Genomic DNA, 21,411 nt, shown 5'->3' with positions numbered 1-21,411 from the left:
AGAAGTACAAACTATTATGTATAAAATAAACTACAATGATATATTGTACAACACAGGGAATATAACCAATATTTTATAACTATAAATGGAGTATAAACTTTCAAAATTGTGAATCACTATATTGCACACCTGTAACTTATGTAATATTGTCCATTAACTATACTTCAATTTTTTTAAATTGTTCTGAGGATTCTTAATACTACAAGGCCATTTAATAATTAGTAGTTAGCAATACATTTTAAATATATGGTAGGGAAAAATATAACTAATTTTCACTTAAGAGGATCATGGATATTTTACAGGAAGAGAATTACTGGTGCCAGGGTTTCTCTAGGCAGTATAAATTTTTTAAAAGCTTTAATACAGATATAATTGACATATAACAACATTGTGTAAGTTTAAAGTGTAAACTTTAACTTAAGGGATCCCTTAAGTTCCAACACATTCTAACAAATCTGCACTTTTACTGCCCACTCCCGCAACATTTTTGACCTCACATTTTACATAACATCATACTTAATGGTGAAAGACTGAATGCTTTCCATCTAAGATCAGGAATAAGACAAGGATGTCTGTTCTCACCACTTCTATTCAACATTGCACCAGACTAGTTAGGGCAATTAGACAAGGAAAAGAAAAGGCATCCAGATTAGAAATGAAGAAGTAAAACTACATCTATTTGCAGATGACATGAGCTCATACATAGCAAATCCTAAGGGACCTACTAAAATCTATGAGAATTAATAATTTCATTAAGGTTATAGGATATAAGGTCGATAAGCAAAAATCAATTACAGTTCTATATATTAGCAATGAATAATTCAAAAATATAAATTAAGAAAATTCCACTTACAATAGCACCAAAAGAATAAAATATCAGGAGTAAGCTAAACAAAAGAGGTATAAAAATTGTATTCTAAAAAATTATAAAATGTTGAGATAAACTAAGTTAGATCTGATTACAGTTGACCCTTGAACAACGTGGCGATTAGGGGCACTGACCCTTCACACAGTTGAAAATCTGCGTATAACCTTACAGTTGTCCCCCTGTATCTGTGGTTCTGCATCCACAGATTCAATCAACCATGGATTGTGTAGGACTGTGGCACTTACTTAGTGAAAAAAATCCACATAAGTGGACCTACACAATGCAAACCCATGTTGCTCAAGGGTCCATGTTCATGTATTGAAAAACATAATTGTGAAGATAGCAATACTTCCCACATTGATCTACAGATTAAAGATAATGCTATCCAAGTCACAGCTGCCACTCTGCAGAAACTGACAAGCTGATATTAAAATTCATATGGAAATTCAAGGAACCAGAATAACCAAAACAATCTGGAACTACAAAATTGGAGAACTCACACATCCTGATTAAAAAACTTGCTATAATAATGCAATCATCAATAGAACTATTATAGGATTAGTTCAAGGATTGACATTACATCAGTGAAATAGAACTGAGAGTCCAGAAATAAACCCTTACATTAGTGGTCAACAGATTTTTGACAGTAGTGCCAAGGTAATTCAATGGGGGAAAGAACAGTAATTTCAACAAGTTGTGCTAGAACAATTGGATATCCATATGCAAAAGAAGTTGGACTCCTTCCTCACACCATACACAAAATTTAACTCAAAACGGATCATAGACATAAATGTAAGATACAAAACTATAAAACTTTTAGAAGAAAATATAAATGTAAATATACGTGACCTTGGATTAGTCAATGGTGTTTTAACATATAAAGTACAAGCAACCAAAGAAAAAATAGACAAACTGGACTTTAACAAAACTAAAAACTTAGGCTTCCCTGGTGGCGCAGTGGTTGAGAGTCCGCCTGCTGATGCAGGGGACACGGGTTCGTGCCCCCGTCTGGGAAGATCCCACATGCTGCGGAGCGGCTGGGCCCGTGAGCCATGGCCGCTGAGCCTGTGCGTCCGGAGGCTGTGCTCCGCAACGGAAGAGGCCACAACAGTGAGAGGCCCACGTACTGCAAAAAAAAACAAAATAAAACAAAACAAAAAAAAAAACTAAGAACTTTTGTTCTCAAAGGACAACACCAAGAAAGTGAAAGGACAATCAATAGAATGGAAGAAACTAATTTGCAAATCATGTATCTGATGAGGGCCATGTATTCAAAATATATAAAGAATTTTTACAACTTGACGATAAAAAGACAAGTAAGTCAATTGAAAAACATGGGCAAAGGATTTGGATAGCTGTTTCTCCATAGAAGAGAGACAAATGGCCAGTGGATACATGAAAAGATGCTCTACATTGTTAGTCATTAGGGAAATGTAAATCAAAATCACGAGATCCCACTTCACATGCACTAGCATGGCTATAATAACAGGTACTGGTGAGAATGTAGAGAAATTGCAACACATATATTGTTGTTAGGAATGTAAATTGCTGTAACCACTGTAGAAAAGAGTTTGGCAGTTCCTCAATAAGTCAAACACAGAGTAACCATATAGTGCAGCAGTTTCACTCTTGGGTATACACCCAAGAGAACTGAAAAGATGTTCAAACAAAAACTTGTACATGAACGTTCAGAACAGAATTATTCTTCCCTCCTTTAGACAACGAATCATCCCAAATTGAGGAGGTGGACTTTAGAGCAAGATTTATTATTTTTTTCCCCTTTTCCTCTTTTTGTGAGTGTGTATGTGTATGCTTCTGTGTGAGATTTTGTCTGTATAGCTTTGCTTCCACCATTTGTCCTAAGGCCCTATACGTCCGTTTTTGTTTTTTAATTTTTTTCTTAATAATTATTTTTAATTTAATAACTTTATTATATTTTACTCTATTTTATTTTACTTTATCTTCTTTCTTTCTTTCTTTTTTCCTTCCTTCCCTCCTTCCTTCCTTCCTTCCTTCCTCCCACCGTCCCTCCCAGAATTATTCTTAATAGCCAAATAGCCATGGTGGCTTACTCCCTTGCCATAGCGAGCTCTGAATAAATAGGCATTGCTTGTTCTCACTGAGATGATCTTCCTTTTTTCCTGCAGAGTATTACCACTCCGCGTGAAGAGGTAACGGAGGCCAAAGGAATGGCTGAAACGGAGCAGGAGAGAGTAGAGAAACTCCGCCGTGCAAGTCTTTCCAGGTAAGATGACACCTGCCTAGGAGCCAGAGAGTCAGCTGAGAACTTAGCAGAAAAGTATAAGTGTGGTATCCTGGAATTTAAGGGAAGGGAGTTTTGCAGATTGAGTGTAGTCAGTTGCTAAATTCTGCTGAGAAATCAGAGGGAAAACTAAGCAAATGAAGATGATTGACGTTATTTTAAAGAAGGCGTAAGATTAGAGTAGGTTAAAATGTGCATGGAAAATAATGAATTGGAGACGAGGAGTACAGAAGACTCATTCGAGAGCCTGGACTAAGGAGTGTGTGCATGTGTTGTTTTACTACGTAGCCTTACCAGCGTTTAAACCTCACCTCCATGTGGACACAACGATCCAGCGGGCAGAGAGCATGAAGACAGTGTGAAAGCGGCAGTTTGAGATTCCTGAGAAAGTGGGAAGGGAAGGGATCCATACACAGATGGAGCAATGGTCAGACCTTCCATGAAACCCAGAGGAAGAGGAGGGTCAGGGTGGGCAGAGTAGGAGGGGGATTAGATGGGAGTCTTGTTTTGTACTTGGAGGCTGAGGGATATACCATGTGATGACTTCTCTTTTCTCTGTGATATGAGGCAAGGCCATCTGCCTGAAGATTAGGGCCTAAAATTTGAGGTGAATAGAAGAAGTTAGAAGCAGTTATTGTGGAGCGCAAGGCAGCAAGTTGACCACAGATATATAGGTTTGCTGTACAGTTTGGGATTCGATGAAGAATTTGAAGCATTTCCAATCTGACTTCTTATGTATTCTCCAGCAGCAATAACATACCTGTTTGAAGACTTCAGGTTCCTTCCAGAACAATGAGATGAAAACAGAGCAGCAGGAAAACGTGTAATACTGGCAGCGATTATGGAACTAATGAATTATACAGTCTTAGCAGGAGAAAGGGACCAGTCAAGGGTCAATGCTCTGGAAGGCCTGATGGGGTTAGAATAGTGGCAGTGGCTGACCCAAGCTCTAGGCATGACCACAGGTGTGCAGGGCCAAGACCAGTGAAGGAGGCTTGGGAAAGCCTGTCTATTCTGCCTATTTCTCTTCTCTAATAGAATTTTAACAAAGCAAAGCAGAAGACATGTGGTTTGCATTATTATTTTGTTTATAAATATTCTGAGTGGTAACAGGTAAGCTCTCAAGGATTTTAATTATAAATTAGCATTATTCTAATGAATTGTAGATACACTGACAAGATTTTTAATGTTTCTGGTGAAAATTGCTAATAATTTTGTTAAGATCAGGAAAGTTTAGAATTCATCTCACATTTTGATATTGTTGGTAGTGTGGAGAGAATTGTGGCATTCAATATCACACATCACTATTAAAAAAAAATACATCCAAAAGTGGAATGTATTGAAGGAGTTAATGATAAGTGATTTTGTTTTTCTCAAGTCACTTAAAAAATATTCTCTTGTTATTGTCAAAGAATAATATATTTTTCAAATACATTACCGCTATGCAATAATAAAGTTTACCTATATCACTAGGTCACTAATTGAATACATAATTGAGAACAAACAAAAAATTTATGCTACAAAGAAATTTTAGATTCCTAAACATGTTAGACAACAGCTACCTTAACTAAGTATCTGCAAAAAGAATTATTACACACTTTGTAATGAGAAATCAGTTTCCAAAGTGAAGAATACTCTGAAATTTGGCTTTAGTCCATCATATACATATTTTGCATAGGGGAATGTACATGTATTATAATAATATATATGTAAAACCTAGCTGTATATTTAAATATTCAGTATGTTATATTGTATATATTATCATAAAGGCATCAGGGTCTTTATAAAAAAGTTTTATTTCATCGGTAAATTAGGAACATTAGGGATTTTCTCTGACATGGTCTTCAGACACTAGACTATGATTAACTGAGAAAACAGTAATTTTCTATATTTTGTTTAGTCTTGAGCAAGGCGTCCTACAGATACTATAGTCCATGCAAGAATCCCCTATACTTCAAGCTGCTCTCCGCTATTCACACACTATAAAGGTTTATAGGCTAAACTTTAGGGGCCAAGTCTTATCTTCAAGGAGCTCACATTCCAGTACTGGTAAAATTTGATGAAATAAAGCAGAATATATGATAAATGACTTTAAAAACCTACTGATAAAAATGCAGTGACTGTTGAGAGTGGAACATTATTTTAAACTCTTTGGATGAGGGTGGGCCTCATGTAGGAAACGGAGTTGGAAGAGAACCCTGGGGGAGAGGCAGGGTTTGCACTTGGTGAGATGAGCGAGGAAGAGTTCAGTCTGGCAGCTAATATCAGGAAATAAAGCTGAAAATGCGTGTTGGGGCCTGACGGTAGTACCTCTTAAATGCTAAGACAATAAATATTGATACAAGGTTCATTTCGTTTCTTTGAGCAAAATTGTTGGAGTGTCTGCTGTATCCAGGCACTTTTTTCGGCTGAAGATAGGAAGATAAATAAATGCAACCCAATGATGAGAGTCTAGCTAAGCTACCCCATGGTGTTGCTGCCAGGCATGCATTTTGTGTGGGGCTTTACACTGACACCAGCGCCTCCCACAAACGAAGCACATGCCCTGGAGAGCAGTGCAAGGTCACAAGCAAACAGAAGTTCCTGACGTGAAGCCCCAGCAGCCTTTGTGATCAACAGTCTCCCTGTCTCCCAGGGCCTGGTTACCTTATGTGCCCCTTAGGTAAGACCCCCTGGGGCTTACCAAAACCATGCTCTTGGTCTGAATTGACTTATCAGGCCCTTGCCCAGGAATCCAAAGGACTCCACCACAGACCCTACTAAAGGCACGTGTGTCCCCCAGGTCCCCTCTCTCTGTCTGCACTCTGCCTTGGCCTCCCCATGTGGCCCCTTGAGGCATGCCCGGTGCTTCCTCCAGGACTGTAATAAACTTCTCTATTTCAACATATCTGTGGTCAGGTGTTGCAGTAAGGCTCACTATTCTGTGCTCTGTGCTCCACTTAACAAATGTTAATTTAACAAAGTCAGAACACCCACACTCTGCCTTCAGAGAATTTCTAGTGTGTGGAGGGAGGTAGGGAGGAGTCCAGTCAGTTAACACATTATTACAGGGCAGTGAGTCCGGTATTTTGACAGAAGTATATGCAAACGGGGCTGAGAGCAAAAAGTGGGCATCTAATAAAATCTGTAGGGGTATCAAAACCAGGGAAGGTGTCTTGAAGGACGACTTGATAGTGAGGAAAAGAATAAGTAGGCAGAAGTGTAGCTTGAGGAAGGGCAAGAGGTGAAGAATGGACTGACTTTAAAGCCATGTTAATAATTCTAGCTACTACCTGTTTAGCACTTACTATGTGCTAGGTACAGTTACGATAAGGTACATACCATTACATTACCAGCTCCATTTTCCAGGTCTGGAAGTGAAAGGAGGCTTAGAAGAGATAAGTGACTTACCAGAGATCACCAGTGGGTGAGCTGTGTGGCCAGAGCTAGAACTTAGGCAGTCCTGTCTTAACTCTTATCCACTCTGAGAAAGGGCAGGGGAGAAGAGGTGATGCCGCAGAGGTACCCTTTGTAATGTGTCCTTTGTTAAATTATGGGAGTTCTCACTGTCCTGAAGGCTACAGAGACAGTTAAGGATTTTAATCAAGGTGTGACATGATTGGATTTACAGTTTAAAAAGATCAGATGATAAAACAAAAAATGGATTTTCCAAAAGAGACCTGGAGGCTGGAGTGATCAGTTAAGGTGTGGCAGTCATGTTGGAGAGATATAACAGGCACTGAAATAGTAGTAAAGAGATGAAAAGGAGGAAGCAGGTTGTCAGGTAGAAATGACAGGCTGAGGAACCGAACAGAACTGGACACTAGGGCACTCTGCTCAGAAGTTTAGGTTGGGACAGTACCACGTTACATTTCACAGCACACTGCCTAATACACAGTAACTTTGAGAACACAGGGGACATATTTGAGTGGAAGGAATTAAAGAATTTACTTTTAGCTATTCATTCAGTCGCTCATCAAATATTTCTGAAGAGCTGATGACCAAAGCAAAGTTCCTGTTCTCATGAAACTTACATTCTAATGAAGAGAGGAAGATGCTAAACCAACAACAGAGTAAATACATGTTATGTCACATGGCATTACGTATTATGGAGAAAAACAATCCAGGAAAAGGAAAATTGGAAGTATCTTGGGCAGGTTGAAGAATTGCTTTAAGACTTTATTTTGGTACTGCTTTTTTACATAAAGGATCATCAGGGAAGTCCTTCCTGATGACACGCATGGTATTGGAACAGAGAGCTGAGTTACAGGAATAGCTGTGCAGAAGCCATGGTGGAGATCTGCATGTGCACTGTGGCCATGGGCTTCAAGTATCTGCAGGGCAGCTGAGGTGATTCCAGGTAGGCAGTTGGACACCCTGTACAGGTCCTGAAAGGAATAGTGATTTATTCCAGAGATGGTCAGAAGGGAGCAGGGTATCTTTGAAACCAAGGAAAATTCATTCTACAACTTGACCCACGGAGACAGCTGATGTGTTCACTGAATTTGAGAAGAAGGAAGTCACTAGGGACCTTTCCCAGAATGCAGTGGGAACAGTGCATTGAAAATACATGGGAGGGAAGGAAGTAGCCACTTTTCAAGAAATTGGGCTGTGCAGAGAAGAACCTGAGCTGGTCACTAGAGAGCACTATGGGGCCAAGGGTGCACCTTCTTTCTTTTTCTTTTTTTTTTTTTTAAAGATGAAATAGATCAGTTTTGACATATTGAACATGCTAGGGAAGAAAGGCAGTAATTGTTGGATCAAGGTTCCTGAGGTGTGGAGAGATGAACCATAACCAAGAAAGGAATCTCCTAATGAAAGACTAGGAGGGGAAAACAGAAGACGCTGCAGATGTAAATGTTTGTAGTTTGAGGGCAGGGTCTGGTTTTGAAGCTTGATTACCTCCATTTTCGATGGGAAGAGGAATCATCTCTTGCTGTGAGTTGGATAAGGAGGTTAAAAAGTTTAAGGAAACTGGAGGTCATTGAAGTCTTGAAATAGAACTGAATGGGAATCAGAGGTGCTTAAAAGTAAGAAGAGTTCTTTGCAGAGAGCGCCACTAAAGTTGGAGGTGAAGTGCTCCCCTAAAGTGGAGATTCTGCACTGAAGGCAGAGTTGGCTTTCGGATAAGACAAAGAGGCAGAATAGAGTGAGAAGGGCCAGGACAACAGGACGGTTGCATAGAGTTTGGAGGCAGAGCAGAGATTTGGTCAGGGGTGGGGGGGAATCATGACTTAAAGGGCGTAGGAGTAAGGCAGACAGTATGGAGGCTGGTTGTCTGGGTGTGGAGAAAGCACACAGAGACCCAACGTCGGAGTGGAATGAAATAATACAACTGAATCTATATACTAAACAGACTCACAGGCATAGAAGACAAACTTACGGTTACCAAGTGGACAAGTGAAGGCTATGGGGATTACCAGATACAACTACGATATACATAACATAGGTAAGCAACAAGGACCTACTGTATAGCTCAAGGAGCTACATTCAATAGCTTGTAATAACCTACAGTGGGAAAAAATCTGAAAAAATATATAACTGAATCACTTGGCTATACACCTAAAACTAACACAATATTGTAAATCAACTATACTTCTACAAAACAATTCTTTTTAAAAAGGCAGAAAATAGAGAAGTAGAATCATTTACATTTGAATGGTAATCAAGGGTCTCAATTTTAAAAGGTAACTTCACCAAAAATATTTTCATAGCCATTACCTCTGGGAAAGGAAAATGGGCAACAGAGGAGGGTGGAAGACTTTTACTTTTGACTTTACAGTATTCTTCCAGACTGTTAGAAAAAAATGTTATACCATGAACATGTATTATAACTATTATTAAAAAGCTAGAAAGAGTATGGGTTAACGGAGTGTGTCGTTACCTAGAGCACATATTTATCGATAAAATCAGGGCTGTAGTGAGATGATACTGTCGGAAGGGGACATCATCAGAGTCCCCACCTCAAAGACCCTACCTCATTTCCACATCAACCTATAAGCTCAGATTTCCTGACACCCTTCTTTTGCTTTCCTTCACTCTAATTCACTTAGGGCTGAAGGTAACGCCAAAATATTTGTGAGAAAAAAAAGTATTAGAAAATAAACTTTATATGGCAAGATTTTCTATTTAATTATCTCAACAGTTAGGAAATCTCACTGAGGATCTTTGAGGGGGACTCTGTGAGAAGGAAAAATTGACGGAGTAAATGTAATCGGGCTTTCCCATCAAGTGAGCTGAAAGTCTAAACCACTCTAAAAGGTTAATCTGTAAAACTTCAAAGTCAAATGTTTACCTTACCTATCCCTTTACAGTCTTCCTTGACCCTAACTGAATGAAGTCAAGACATGTGATTTTATCTAAAGCACGTAGAAAACAGAGGGGGACAAATGAAGAGAGATTCAGCCTCAGAGTTCCACTACTTATGTCTATAGTGCTTTTATCTAGTAGTCAAAGTACCTTTGTTGCAAGACATATAAAAAAGATGCAAGTATTTAGGGCAGTGAGAATCATGCTATCAAACTTGAATATAGCACTTAGAGCACTGGTTGACCAAGCTCTTGGGAAATTATCTTTTTTTTTTAATTTTTAAGAGAATTTTATTGAAGTATAGTTGATTTATAATGTTTTAATTTCTGCTGTACAGCAAAGTGATTCCATTATACATATATTTTTTTTCATGTTCTTTTCTAGATGGTTGATCACTGGATATTAAATATAGTTCCCTGTGGGGAAATGAACGTTTTTCTTTCAGTGGCTCTTATACTAATGCTGGATTCCAAAATGTGACTTTTACACATTCTTCAAAGAACTGTAGCTGGAATGTAGGACTAGTCTAAACACTGAGAAAATGGATGCTGTAACCTGAGCAGTTCTTTAAAAGGATTACCCAACTTTTGTAAAGGATTGCTATTATTAAATAGTTTATATGGCTTCGACTTACGTTTCCCTTTGGTTTACAAATTTGCTTTATAGGTCAAAATTTTCCTTAACTTTGACAATTCAAATTTCACTACTCTATCTTGTTTACTTACAGCCCTAGTTTTTATGGCAGGTGTTTGGGGGAGAAAGCCAATATAACCTGTGGCTGACTAAGGGCTTTTGTCTGCATTTGTGAGGCATCCTTTCCTGCATATGCAGGAATTCCCTTGCTACTGTGAAATGCCTCTTTGTTATCTGTGGAGGAGTGCTGGAAAAATCATGAACTTCTCCACTCCTCCTAAGCACAGATTTTACCGTTATTTATATGAGAGACTGAAATTCATTATCAACATACACCAAAGGATTTTTTAACATATAAGACACTTTTAAAGCATGTTTTAGTCCCCATTAATTGGCTTCTCGAGAACTTCCTCTTGTATCTTTCTGGATTTCTCCACCAAATTTCTTTTTCATATTTTGATAGCAAAGAGTAATTTGTTACAGATGCAGGCGTAGAGAACTTGGGTTTTTGTCTCAGTCCTCTTGGTAAATGCTTGTTACTGAACTGCTCTTCCTTTATTTAATATCCCACTACAGGGTCTTCACTGGTTTGAAAAGCGTGTATTAAACACCAGGCAGAGCAATCATTCTTTTCCCTGGATGCATAGTGCCATAAATGCTCCAGTCCACAGGCCAAATGAATAGGCTAATTGAGCAACTGCCTGTGTTATGTTAACCAGCTGAGGGATATTTCTATGACTTTTTTAAAGGAAGCTATATTTCATGTGAATTAAAGAGCTTAAAATAATTACAATGGAATGTCAAGCTTCTTATTTTTTAGTGTGAAGTAACAAACTTGGGCGGTGTTTGATGTTAACTGATTCAAGCAGTATTACTGGTGATGGCGGTAGTGTAAAATCAGGAACAAAATTCTATTCAGAATTTATCCTTAAAGATGCAACCATCATGACCAACTCTATTAGTGAAGCTGGAAAGCTGCCATGTCATTAATATTAAGTTGATTTTATATATGAAAAGAAATATTTTCAGGAAGAATAAATTACTAAGTGTTGAGGCTAACACATCATCCACTTGGTGGTGTTGGGCAAACGTGTGCGAATGCTTTCAAGCATAGAGTGGTGTGAATGGGAAACGTGCTTATTCTGGACAGCATAGGGAGCTAGTCAGGGATTTTCAAAACACGTGTTTCAAGATACCTTTATAATTAATTACATTCTCCTCGTGCCTGATTTTTTTAATTATGAAAATTTTCAAACACACACAATGGTATTAATCCCCACGTAACTATCACTCAGGTTCAACAATTATCAAGATTTTCCTACATTTTCCTCCTCCATCCCATTAAATGATTAAAGCCATTCCCAAACATCATTTCATTTCACTGTTAGTATGCAAACCATTAGTATGCATTCCTTAAACTGACATCACTCTAAAGCCATTTAAGCATTCTCAGGTATATGTAATCTGGAACATTGCCTAAATGTAGTAAAACTCTTTCCATCAAAAGTACCTCAGGGGAAGGGCACTCGTGAATGCAGAGGCATACATCTCCTCTGAAGGCAGTTGTACCTGTGCAATTTTCTTCTCATTGCCAAATTAGCTGGAAAAAAAAAAAAAAAGAGGAAAATATCAGGGGCATTTACAGAAAATTAGTTGTTTAATCTGAAGACTGAGGGAATACTTTCGATCCAGATTATACTGTGATTATTTGCTCTCTGTTCAGATGTGATTGTGATATAAAAAATTAATGAGATGCAAATTCACGATGGGTATTCCTAACAGTTCATTGTTGATGGTGGGATTTAATAGTAAAATTCTTCTCCTACATGACTTCTTTCTAAATGTTTCTAGACTTCTTAGTTTACGTAGTGAATTAATCACAAATATTTTACAAGACTGTTGTCCAAGTTGCTCTGTATTTTGAGAGGAGAAACAATTTGAATAGCAATTGCTATAAACAGTAAGAAGGGATCAGCTGCTTTCTGAATCGCTAACTTGAAACTTTTTTCTTATTTATGTAAAGAGGTCAGACCAGGAAACGTCATTTGAAATAGTCTCAGTGATCAAACTTCTAACTAAAAGGCAGAGACTCAATGTTTAACCAGTTATGCACCATTTTCTGTTGTAAATGGAGAAGTATATTATCAAGGGAATAATCTAACATGTTTAGATATAAATGGTGTCACCTTTCTATTTAAATTTAGGTTGGCTTTTTCCTTAGAAAACTTTCTAATTTTTTTTTTCTTTTTTACTTGGCAGCGCTTTGAAATCTTAGATATTTGGTTCTGAAGTAAAAGCACTTTAAAATAACTTTGTTTACTAAATCCCTGTTAGTTAAGAACAACATGACTGATACAATCCTTGAAAAATGTGTCAAGTAAATTAATATTATTTATCTTGACCACACATATTTTTGACTTTTTTTGGCTCTGTAAGCACAATAATACTAAAATGGCACTTTTTAAAGTGACACATCTAACTATATATCTAGAAATAACAGCTCTCTTTTTACTTATAAGGACACCATATCTATGATAGCTTTGGGATCAATTTTCTTCGAATTTAGAAAAATAGTGGTCAAATATTTATCATCATTCTAAAATCCAGCTACTTTTTAAATATCCAAATAACAGACCTAACGGGATAGATAACATACTTCTGAAATCCCACACACTCACCCCCAAGCACACCTACGCGATTTTCGACAGAGACACAGTCATGCTCAGAGGCCCGTTCACACAAACAGGCACGAAAACAAGTCACTCGGTACAAATCCATCCAAGTCCTACCTGGTCTCTGTCCGGGGGTAAGTAGAAGACTCATCATAAAAACAAGAAACAGAAAAAAGAATTGTTGCAATCTCATTTTTCTGCCACACTACGGTGGAGCAAAAGCGCGCAAGGTAAACCCAACAGTCTTTGAACAGTCTCTGCGGTATCTGTGTGGCGCTCCTCACATTCTGAGGACAAACCTCAGAGCACAGCCAGCTGCGTTTTCCAGAAAGGTTAATGATCCCTGCAGATAAGGTTACTGGTGCTGTTTTGCGGTCGGAGCCCCTCGGCCCCAGACCCCTCCTCCCGCCCCGGCCACGCCCCTTGATTTCCATAAGTAAATATTGGTGAAATAAACCAGTCAAGCGTCCTGTGACTTGGGTGGAAATGTCCGCCGCCGACTCCGAGGGGAGGCGGACTGCGCCCAGAGCAGGGTGTGGAGAGTGTGTAGAACCACACACTGGCCGGGCTCCCTCCCTCACCATTTACATCTGTTTACACTTTGCATTGTGCACATCGGTGTCACATGCAGAAACCCAGAGGAATGACAGGAAGTCTCTTGTCCCTTTCAGAAGGAAATCTGAAGCTCTAACTTAGACTGCCAAATGCTTTGTGGCGGAACATGTGCTGAAATGCTTTCTCTTTTCCAAACCTACTGCAAAGTGGTGCCTGTTTGCCCCAAATCTCTAAATTGCTTAATCTATGTGGGTTTACATCAATAAACATTCCTGGGATTTAGAATGTTCTGAAATTAATCTGAAAAATGTTCATCTTTTTTATTTTGTAAAGTGCAATTTCTAAAGTAATAGAGATCATTTTCATCTGCAGTACATCCAGGATTTTAAAAAAGTAAGTTCAGGCAAGCCACAAATTCATGAAATCTGGGTTCTGTTAAAAGATTTATATATGGTGGCTGATATATTTCGGACACAGAAATTAGGAATGAGCTCAGAAGACAAAAGCAGTCTCATGTCATCTTTTACACACATGCTCCAAGATCGCTTGTGGTTTTAAGTGTTTCCTTGCCTGTCATATGTAGCTGTTACAAATGAAAATGACTGTACTTAACTATAAAGTAAATGGAAATGATAGTGTAGACACAGTCAAATTCAGGTAGATCCCAAATACCAAATCTAAAGCATCTGCAACTTGTGAATTGGCAGGAAGTTTGTTGCGTTTCACTTTTCTAGATTCAGGTAGTTGGTACACAACCTTGGGCTTCCTAAGGTTTGAAATTAATGCATAATTTGCTTATCTTAGACATCAGTCAGTGAGAATCCCTGCCTGCCTGCTTATCCATGAACTTTATAACAGGCGAGAGCATACAGCAATTCTTAAAATCCTGAGAATATTTGCCCATCTGGGAGTTAAAGGGCACTATGCAGCCCTGCTGCATTTATACGTCATTCCGTAACATCAGTTGAATACAAGAATATGGACTCACGATATAAAAGTGCCTCACGAATAGCAAAGGTAATGTTCGGATTTTACTCCCCCTGTAAGCTTCTCAGTACAGCACCCTGGAAAACCAACTGCAAGCTGACAAAGCCGAGTGTTAAGTCGAGCAAACCAACAGGAGACCAATACAGATTTTGACAATATAACTTCAGTCCAAGTCTTAGGTCTATGTCTGTTCAAAGGTACTACTGTGGTCAGCCTTCTTTATGGATAAGATAGTGACTGCCACAAACCGCATAACTGATTCAAATTTGTGTATTTCATTACCAGCTGACCAACAATGAACTCCTAGAATACACCTAACATAAGCAAGTACTGAGGAAGGTGTTCCCACCAATCAGGATACAGTGAAGTGTTGTATTTAACTCATGTAAGTAAACTACCTGGTTTTCCACCTGAAAGAGAAAGCAAGGTAATGTATTAGAAATACATAAATGTATTACAAATTTATGAAAGTTAAGGCATTATTTATTTACATATATTTTAAATTGTTCTTTCCAAATATAACTTAAGAAGAAGTTGACGATGATGATTAAGCAGTTGGTTTTCGGAGTCCAATAATATAGTGTATAAAGCTGATGGGCGAACTGAAATGCTAGACATTGGACAGTGACCAGTGAGCTGGCATTTCTACGGGTCATGGATCAAGAGTGGTGGTAAATCACTCGAGTTAGCATTGAACAAGCTGGCCTGGGGAAATCTTAGTGGCAGAGAGCTAGACTGTAAAGATGAGAGTGGCTGTCCACGCAGCGCTTTCAGCCTGCGTCTGGATGAATGGTGAGGCACGTTCACGTGAGCAGAAACCTTGCCCTCCCCCTGTCCCCCCACCCCCTGCCATCTGCAGCACAGATTGGCCTCCTTAGAGTGAGCTGAACACCATCCCTCTGGGCCAGTACCATGCTAAGTGCATCACACGCATTACTTCCCTTAGTCCTCCCCAAACACTCTGAAGGTCTGCCCCCTGTTTATCAGATGAGAAGACTAACCACTAAGGAGGGTGTAGCCTCCAAGGCTACACACGTGGGAAGAGGAGTAGATGGAACTCAGATTTCCTGACCTGGGATCTCAACCATTTTGTCCCCCTCCCCTCTAAGGCTCAATCCTAGTTCTTATAATAATAGCCTGTTGAAGCTATTATAAAAAATAAGAATAAGTTAGGAATATACTTCTTATGCCGGGTTGAAATTCCTGCTAACCTGGAACCTCAGAATGTGACCTTATTTGGAAATGGGGTCTTTGCAGATGTGATTAGTTAAGATGAGGTCATAGCGGGGTAGATTGGGCCCTAAATCCAATATGACTGTCGTCCTTGTGAGAAAAGGAGACACACAGAGACATACAAGGAGGACGCCACGTGACAACAGAGGCAGAGATTGGGGTTAGGCGACTACAAGCATGGGAACACCAAGGATTGCCAACAACCACCAGAAGTTAAGAGAGAGGCAAGATTCTGCCTCCAAGAAAAACTCAACTCGGCCAACACCTTGATTTTGTACTTCTGGCACCGGGAATGATGCGAGAACACGTTTCTGTTGTTTTACTCCAGCAGTTTGTGGCACTTTGTTACAACAGCCCTAGAAAATCAGTGTATTGGGTTAGCCAAAAAGTTCGTTTGGGTTTTTCCATATGATGTTCCGTACATTTTTGGCCAACCCAATACTGCTATATCTTCTGTAAGTAAACATATTCTCTATATAATTCTATGAAAACATACTTATTTTTATGGTGGTATACTGTATATGTCAGGTATTTAACAAAAGTTGTCTTATTTAGACATGATAGTATGATGTAAGTTTCATCTCCATTTCACAGATGAGAGAACACACTCAGAAGTAAGTGACTCGCCCCCAAAGTAAAGAGTTAATGGCAAAGCCAAGATGAGGCCTGTGTCCACCCAGCCCAGTGCTTCTTACTCCTGTGATTTTGGTCCTGAGGCCCTACCCCGCCTGTCCCGTCTTCCTCGCAACTTGGGTCTTACTCTTTGTTCCTCTAGCTCTCTCCCTACAGTAGTGCTCTCTCCATCCTGAAACTTCTCTCCTGGGACCCTTCTTATTAGCCTCATGCAGCCAGACATCTGAATTGAGTCTGCCTGGTTGACCTACTCCTTCCCCCATTTTCCTTGATATGGGGCACACGCTTTCACCACGATGCTGAAACCAGCGTGTCTCATATAAAATTAGTAAACTTTCAAATAGGCCTTTTCTGTAAACACTTCAAACCATCCAAATTAGGCTACCCTCTGCTCACATTTTTCTCTTTTCTTATCTTTGCTCACGTCATGTCTTTCTTTTCTTCGAAAAGACCTGCTCTGTTTGCCCCTGTTTTACTTGATTGGAGTCCTACTAGTTGTCCAGGATTTAATCCAATCATTCAAGATCAGTTCAACAAATATTTGTTGTGTACTTAAATTATTACCACATTTCAGGCTCGGTTCTAGGTACTAGGGATAAAATGAGGAATCAGACACAGTCCCTACTCTTGAATTTAATGTTTACTCATTAAATTTTATCTAATTTAATTTAATTTTCTTATAAATTCATTAGATTTCCTCTATAAGCATTTCCTGATGCCTGCCAACTGAAAGCGATTTCAGTTCTGTTCTAGGAATCTGGAAACTGTCCTCTGTTATCATAGCCTTTTTACCACCACAGTACATAATGCCTCCCGTGTGGGCCATCATACATTCATCCTGGTCTGACAGCTTCTTGAGGACATATGGACTCCTGCAGAAATAAAATCTCCTTGAGTGGAGAGACTTGCCCTTTCTCCTTTTGATGTCTTTGGAGCCTAGAAATATTGAATTCATATTGACTTGAATTGGATATGGGAATCATGAGATATTAAAGAAATGAATGAGAACTTAAAACCAGAATGGCTCCAGAAGTGAATATAGGAACAAAGAAAAGGAATATGTGAAAAAAAAATCTCCTAGAAAAAGTGAATAAGAAAAAAAAAGAGACGAGTTCAGGAATTAATTAGAGCAAATGCTAGGATAGCTGTTTGTGGAAGTGGACCTAGATAAGGATAGAAATTAGGTTACCTTTCAAGTCTGAAAAGTTGTGTTCTGTAACTATGCTCCATAGCCTGTATTTACCTACCTCTGTAAAATGTAAACTTCATGAGGGTAGGAAATCTTACCTGTTTTCCTCATTATTATATCTTTGTTATCTAACTTACTGTTGAATAAAATTCCACTCTAAGTATCCTAGTAAAGTAGATCTTAATGTTGTCAGGATCTGCTCTTGATTCCTAGTTAACCACCTGTCTCTGTGGTGGGCTTAGCTCCTGCCCATAGATGGAAATATTTAAAACTAATTCTGGGGGCTTCCCTGGTGGCGCAGTGGTTGAGAGTCCGCCTGCCGATGCAGGGGACACGGGTTCGTGCCCCGGTCCGGGAAGATCCCACGTGCCACGGAGCGGCTGGGCCCGTGGGCCATGGCCGCTGGGCCTGCACGTCCAGAGCCTGTGCTCCGCAACGGGAGAGGCCACAACGGTGAGGGGCCCGCGTACTGCAAAAAAACAAACAAACAAACAAAAAAACTAATCCTGGTGGAGACAGACTTGGGTTTAGACTCTCCCCTCCCAAGAGTGTTTCCTCTCTGATTCTTGGTTGCTTGGATGGGTGGTGTGTTAACTTCCCCTTCCCAATCTTGCTCTGACTTCAGTTTTCTGCCTGAGACCTCATTTCCTCCTGGCTTCCCATTTCTTCCCTTTCTCTGCTTTCCAACTCTCTGGATTTCACACCAGGACACTGACTGACCTCTGGTTTGGTATGCATCTTTCCTTTGATCCTTGGTTCCATTGTGACCACTTCTGGGTCTAGACCAATCTCATGCTTTTCAGTTTTCATTCCCTACATTAGTTCTCCTAGGCCTCCCTTATTTATCTACTGCTATTCTTGGGTCCCAAATTAACACTGAAGAAGAAACTATCAACAGAAGTTATAGAAAACAGAATCTTAGCAAATAAAAAAAACTATTGTTTTTGTGTGACCAAAATTGGCATTCTCCCTGCTTAGAGGAAATGGTGAGTTAGACATGTTAGAGATATCAAATGTATACAGTTAGAACACTGAGTATGTTAAAGCATTTATTCAGTACAATGCTCACTCAAAAATCTTCCCAGGATCTTCTTGTTGAAAAAACATTACTGATCATAAATGCTGCATCAAGCTAATATCTGAGCCAAAACATATATTTTCACAAGAAACCATAACTCCAAAAAAGGCACACACTATTGAGAGTATGGATAGCTTTCTAGCCCTCATATGCCTGGCAAACCTGAAAAAAAAAAAAAATTAACACAGTCATGGGTTTACTAGACTCTCAGTTATATCAAGTACAAAAATCATAGAAGTCGCAACATGTGCGGAACATTCAGACACCCCCTACATTGTGGTGATTCTTACCCAGGCTACTGGGTTAAAGTGATTGACCAAATGGCATCAAGAAAACTTTTGTCATCGCGGTAGGTTAAAAAGGGATATTTGTAATCTTTACCTATTTTTGTAATGAAGAGTGAATTAGGTAAAAATCATTCAACTGACATAGGGGAAATCCCAATTAGTAATATTTCTCTCTTAAAAAAAAAGAAAAGAAAGAAAGAAGTGAGATATTTTGATTTATCTTCTCTACCCCATTTTTAACCTTGTCTATATGCTTATTTTTATCAAAAACGGTCTCAAGAATTTTCATAATAAATCCAAATGATTCCAAGACAACAATTATTGTTTATCGGATGAATTACTGGGTTGGCCAAAAAGTTTGTTCGGGTTTTTCCATAATGGGAAAACCTGAACAAACTTTTTGGCCAACCCAAGATACATATGCTATAAAGCTGCTAGTGAACCTTGTGTTGGAATTCTTTGAGGGTCTATTTGAGACTTTGAGAGTCACGGAATTTTGAATCTCTTTTGAACCACAGAGCTTGAACGGTCTAGCGTGTAACTGATAGAACAGAAACTTGATATTTGAATCTTGGCTTGTGAATATTTTGTTCATCTCCCAAAGTGAAGGCCGTTTGGTGTAATGGGACTGGCATGACCTTAGAGTCAGGCAACTTGAAGTTTTAGTCCTGGCTTCTGTCACTAAGTCATATGGCTTTGGTCAAGTTGTTTTATCATATCCTTCATTTAAAATGTGAGGTATTTAGGCTTTAAATTTACACATTCTTAAGTTCTCTGAAACCCTGTTTGTCTCCAGTTTCCTCTGGCTGAAAATTTAAGAGGGGTCACTAATTGATTTAATAAAGATGAAGTGAACAGTTGGTATATGCAAGGATTTTGTTGCATTTTATAAGAAAGAAAAATATAAACTCAAAGCATCCAGGTCTTAACTTAACCTCTCGGTGGTAACATGCTCACTGATGTGTGGTTGACAAAGTACAGAAAACTTTGTTGGTCAGTTTCTAAGCACTTCATCCTTTCAATCTTGACCTTTACTTCACCCCCTAGTAACATCCTACAAGATGTCATTCCTCTTTCCCAGAGAATCCCGTCCAATTAATGTTATCCCTGGGTGCTTCGGTGAGTTGTCTAGTGTTGCTGCACTTTGCCTGACTTTCTTCCCAATAACCAGTAAATAAAAATTTTCAACTCTCTCTTTTATACATTGAGTGCCCTCATGAGCTATTTGACAAGGATGTTGGGTACAGTTCTCTGTCATGTCTCTTGACCTGGCTGGAAGGAGCATTTTATTATTATTTATTATCATGGTGCTACCTCTGCCTTCCCCAAACTTGGCACCTGAACTAGAAATGTTTGCGATCAATTAGTCAATTACTGTGACTGTTTTAGATTTGTTGAGCCCATATCACACACAACAATATTTAAACTAGTTTATGTGCTATTGAAGTCCAATAAATGTCCTAGAAATGTAAATATTCTATGTGTATTATATATACATATATATATATATATAAAATGTTAGAAATGAAGTGCTGTCTCTTCCTTCATACAAACAAGAAAACAGGCATTGACTGGCTTGCAGAGGCCAAAGCAAGTTAGTGATGGAATAAGCATGCGCCATAATAGTTCTTGTTAGAGACAAGTTCAGTGTGAAAGATCTTCTGTTTGTCACCTCCTATATACCAAGCATTATTGTAAGAACTTTACTTGAATTAACTAGTTTAATTAACAGCCCTCTTATGTCTGTTTTACAAATTAGGCAACTTAGACGTAGAGAAACAGAGTTTTCCAAGGTTACGTAGCTAGAATCCAGACTGGATTCTCTGGGAAAGAGAAATGATATTTTGCAGGGTGTTACCAGGGAGCGAGATAAAGTTCAGGATTGAAAGGATGAAATATTTGAACCCAGACAGTGAGACCCTGGAGTTCCTCTTCTGAGTTGCTAGCTACCTCTCCACAGCTGCAGAAATAAAACAATCTTTTTTTTTTTTTTGCTGTACGCGGGCCTCTCACTGTCGTGGCCTCTCCCGTTGCGGAGCACAGGCTCCGGACGCGCAGGCTCAGCGGCTATGGCTCACGGGCCCAGCCGCTCCGCGGCATGTGGGATCTTCCCGGACCAGGGCACGAACCCGCGTCCCCTGCATTGGCAGGCGGACTCTCAACCACTGCGCCACCAGGGAAGCCCAAAACAATCTTTTTTATGTGTTAAACTTCGTGGAGCCTTCCTTAATATTTATAGTGAAAGTGATTTGCATTTTTAATAAAGCTTTATTTGAATTTAAGTTTTATTCGTGCTCTTGTCTTCAAATGAAGGAATCATATTAGATCTCTGACCGATGAACTCCCAGTCAAATGTGATTTTTCAGAAATCTAATGGTTATGGAGTTATAGAGTATGTATGCATGCATTATGTGCTTAGAGACATTTAATAATTTAGGTTAGGCTACTGCTTTCTTGCGGACAGCTTTAAGACACCCACTTCCCCTGTAACACAAGCCCAAGTCTCTGTAGAAGATGTGATACTCACTGGCCAAGAAATAAACTAGGTGGATCATTGTAGGTGTGTCTTTTTACTTCTGCCCCTTTTCTTGCTGAGATCAGAGCCCCACGCTGAAGTTAACTTCACTGAAATTTCTGTAAGCCAGCACATATGGATCCAATTATTTAATTGTCTGCAGAGTTGTAAGGGCAGTTACTTCTACCAATATCAGCAATTTTGCCAGAT

General features: G+C 39.1%; 1 protein-coding gene and 1 long non-coding RNA gene across 11 annotated transcripts in view; one reads left to right on the top strand and one right to left on the bottom strand.

Moving 5' to 3' along the window:
• Positions 1 to 21,411, top strand: part of LOC113625931 (uncharacterized) — a 141,736-nt gene that overhangs the window by 27,793 nt on the left and 92,532 nt on the right. For 7 of the 10 annotated variants that reach the window (XR_003434951.1, XR_003434948.1, XR_003434954.1 and 4 more), the window contains exons 4-5: positions 3,016 to 3,113; positions 14,552 to 14,651. This is a non-coding gene — a long non-coding RNA (uncharacterized LOC113625931). Of the gene's footprint in view, positions 1 to 3,015; positions 3,114 to 14,551; positions 15,570 to 16,874; positions 17,490 to 21,411 lie in introns of those variants that run through there. The other 3 variants (XR_003434955.1, XR_003434946.1, XR_003434953.1) reach the window with 2 other exon arrangements.
• Positions 9,291 to 14,148, bottom strand: APELA (apelin receptor early endogenous ligand). Its single transcript, XM_027116866.1, has 2 exons — positions 12,842 to 14,148; positions 9,291 to 11,652 (listed from the first exon to the last, which is right to left on the bottom strand). The coding sequence occupies exons 1-2, from the start codon at positions 12,915 to 12,917 to the stop codon at positions 11,564 to 11,566; spliced, it is 165 nt and encodes a 54-aa protein (XP_026972667.1). The 5' UTR covers positions 12,918 to 14,148; the 3' UTR covers positions 9,291 to 11,563.

The sequence above is a fragment of the Aethalodelphis obliquidens genome, unplaced genomic scaffold, assembly GCF_003676395.1.
Source record: "Aethalodelphis obliquidens isolate GAN/ISIS:26980383/991018 unplaced genomic scaffold, ASM367639v1 scaffold17, whole genome shotgun sequence".
Taxonomy (NCBI): domain Eukaryota; kingdom Metazoa; phylum Chordata; class Mammalia; order Artiodactyla; family Delphinidae; genus Aethalodelphis; species Aethalodelphis obliquidens.
This window is presented reverse-complemented; position numbering and strand designations above follow the sequence as displayed.